This window comes from Trichechus manatus, unplaced genomic scaffold (genome assembly GCF_000243295.1).
Source record: "Trichechus manatus latirostris isolate Lorelei unplaced genomic scaffold, TriManLat1.0 scaffold00104, whole genome shotgun sequence".
NCBI lineage: Eukaryota > Metazoa > Chordata > Mammalia > Sirenia > Trichechidae > Trichechus > Trichechus manatus.
Window position 1 is genome coordinate 1,849,813 of NW_004444040.1, and position 2,455 is coordinate 1,852,267.

General features: G+C 37.6%; 1 protein-coding gene across 1 annotated transcript in view; it reads right to left on the reverse strand.

Moving 5' to 3' along the window:
* The window catches only part of DNAAF9 (dynein axonemal assembly factor 9), a 139,879-nt gene that overhangs the window by 95,356 nt on the left and 42,068 nt on the right, over positions 1-2,455 (reverse strand). The window contains exon 7 of the mRNA XM_023737560.1: positions 2,106-2,183. Within this exon, the coding sequence (XP_023593328.1) occupies positions 2,106-2,183 (78 nt within the window). The remainder of the gene's footprint in view (positions 1-2,105; positions 2,184-2,455) is intronic.

The following is a 2,455-nucleotide window of genomic DNA, read 5'->3' on the forward strand; positions in this document are numbered from 1 at the left end:
AAAGCCATCCACTTGTGGTATTTCTGTTATAGCAGCACTAGATGACTTGGACAAATATCATCCAAGATATATTCCTGGAAGTGCTCAAAGATTGATGGATACATGTCAAAAGGAGGCAGAGGCAGCCTGAAGGGGTTCCCACTGAACAAACATGGGGCAATTTGAGCATCAAAAAGAATAATGATGGTAATGGATTATAACACACTGAATTGTTTTTGAAAAAATGAGTCCATAACGATACTTAAAAATAGAGAAAAGAAGGGAGAGGAAAGGAAGAAGGAAGGAAAGAAGTGCTCTTCTTTACAAAGTAATGATAGCTAAAACATGCAGAAGGAATAACAGTATTGGAAAATCATAATTTGCAACCCATAACATAATAATTTATCAGAAAGGATTGTCAAAGAGCACTAAAATCCTTGGGTGAAAGTTGTAGGTATTCTCTAATTTCTCTTATCATACACCATTATTAGTAAAAATGTTTCAGCAGCATCCTCAATATATGAATTCTTATTTACAAATTATATATACATATACTTCTTTACTTTGCCATGAGGCAATCATTGAAGATCTGAGCAGTATAAAAGATTTTTATGGTCATTCTCCACTATTTCAAGCATCTTTTCTTAGAAAATTAACCACATTACAGCCATCCTGCAGCATGCAAATCACAAGACTTGTACTACATTACGCCCAACACAAAAAGATGAGGGAAGGTTACTGCTGGAAACCCCTCCCTCCCTGGGGATCAGGCACAGTACATGACATGTGACCATCCACATGTGGACTGAGCCAAGATGTCAGCATTAGTCTGTGTTAGAAACATCAACAAAGCTTAGTTTCTTTCTTTACTAAGATAAAAATAAACACACAGGTAGTCCCCAACTCCGCTAAAGGTCATTCTGACGTAAGTTGAATACCTTATTGTTTTTGTTTAGTTTTCATTATTATTGCCTTTTATTATCAGTATCTTTACCGATCTTTGTCTTTGGGGGTTGGAAACATTACATGCAAACTTAGATATATTTTAACATTGTATGTAGTACATGTCACTAACGATAAGATGTAAAAAATAAAAAAACCCAACAGACAGTCCTAAGTGCAGTTCGTCGTAACTCAAATACGTTGGAAACTGGGGATTACCTGTATATAGACATTTTCTTCTTGCACCTTCCCAGTGGATCCGTTGTAGGCATCTTTCTTTGGGGACTATAGCTGGTTATAAAAAATGTCAGTAAATGCTACCTACTCTAAAGTGACACATGACAGGGGATTCAGCAGGTAAACCTTGATTAATTTTTAAGAAGTCGAACACATTAAATTCTCAAGTCCGTGACTATGCAGACCCACCCATGGCCACTGGGAGGCACCATGGAGCTGCTTAACCAGAACCTATTTCTGTTGCTTTAGTTTTGCTTGTTGCTCCTCATTGCCAAGAGCTCCCCCACACCACCAAATTTTTCTTCAAAGTTCAGATGAACAATTAATGCCTGACCCTCTAATCCTGGAGTTGGCACATTATGGTTGTGGGTTCACCACCTATTTTTGTAAATAAGGTTTTCTGGACACACAGACACACTCATTTGCTTAAGCACTGTCTACTGCTGCTTTCGAACTACAATGGCCTTGTTGAGTGGCTGCAGCAGAGACCATATGGCACACAAGCCTAAAATATTGCTATCTAGCTCTTTACAGAAAAAGTCTGCTGAACCCTGCTCTAATTCTTGATTCCTATAAGCCATACCCCATCTTTTTTATCTTTTTATACTGCTCCATAGAAACAGTGCAAGAAGACACTCTCTACATTTTTTTTTCCTCCTAGAGTCTAATCCAACAGAAAGAACATCTTTAGGTGAAAACCTAAACCCTGAAGCAGGCAGGGGGCCTTGGTCTTGCCTCAAACAGAGGCTTCCTCAGAGCGGAAGAGGAAACGTCACTTTTCCAGGCTCCCTCCTACCCCAAGGAGTTTAGAGACAACGATCAAGGAAGACACCGTTCTATTCTTTGACTAAAGCTAACTAAGATATATCTTGTATTTCTTCAAGTTAAATATCCTTAGTGGATAACTGAACTGGCCGTAGTTTGTAAGTTACAGTTTGGCTCCTTACTTCTGAAAGCAAATTATCCAGAGACATAGGATCCATCTTGCTGTAGACGTTCCATAGATTCAAACTCACATCCTGCAACTGCAACACAAGGGCAAAAGAATTGAAATAACTCGTGAACCAATTTTATTAAGACAATTAGAACTATTTTCTGATGTTCAGAACTGATTATCTTAGTGAAAACTAGTGTGATTAGAATAATAAATATCAATATTAGAACTTGTACATATTAATAAATGCTGTCCCCAATCAATAAGCTTATCTTTTCAGAACCTCTGAATATCTTTAACGGGGACACATACACAGACACTAACACACATGTATATATGCATATATTTGCCTTTGTTTAAAAT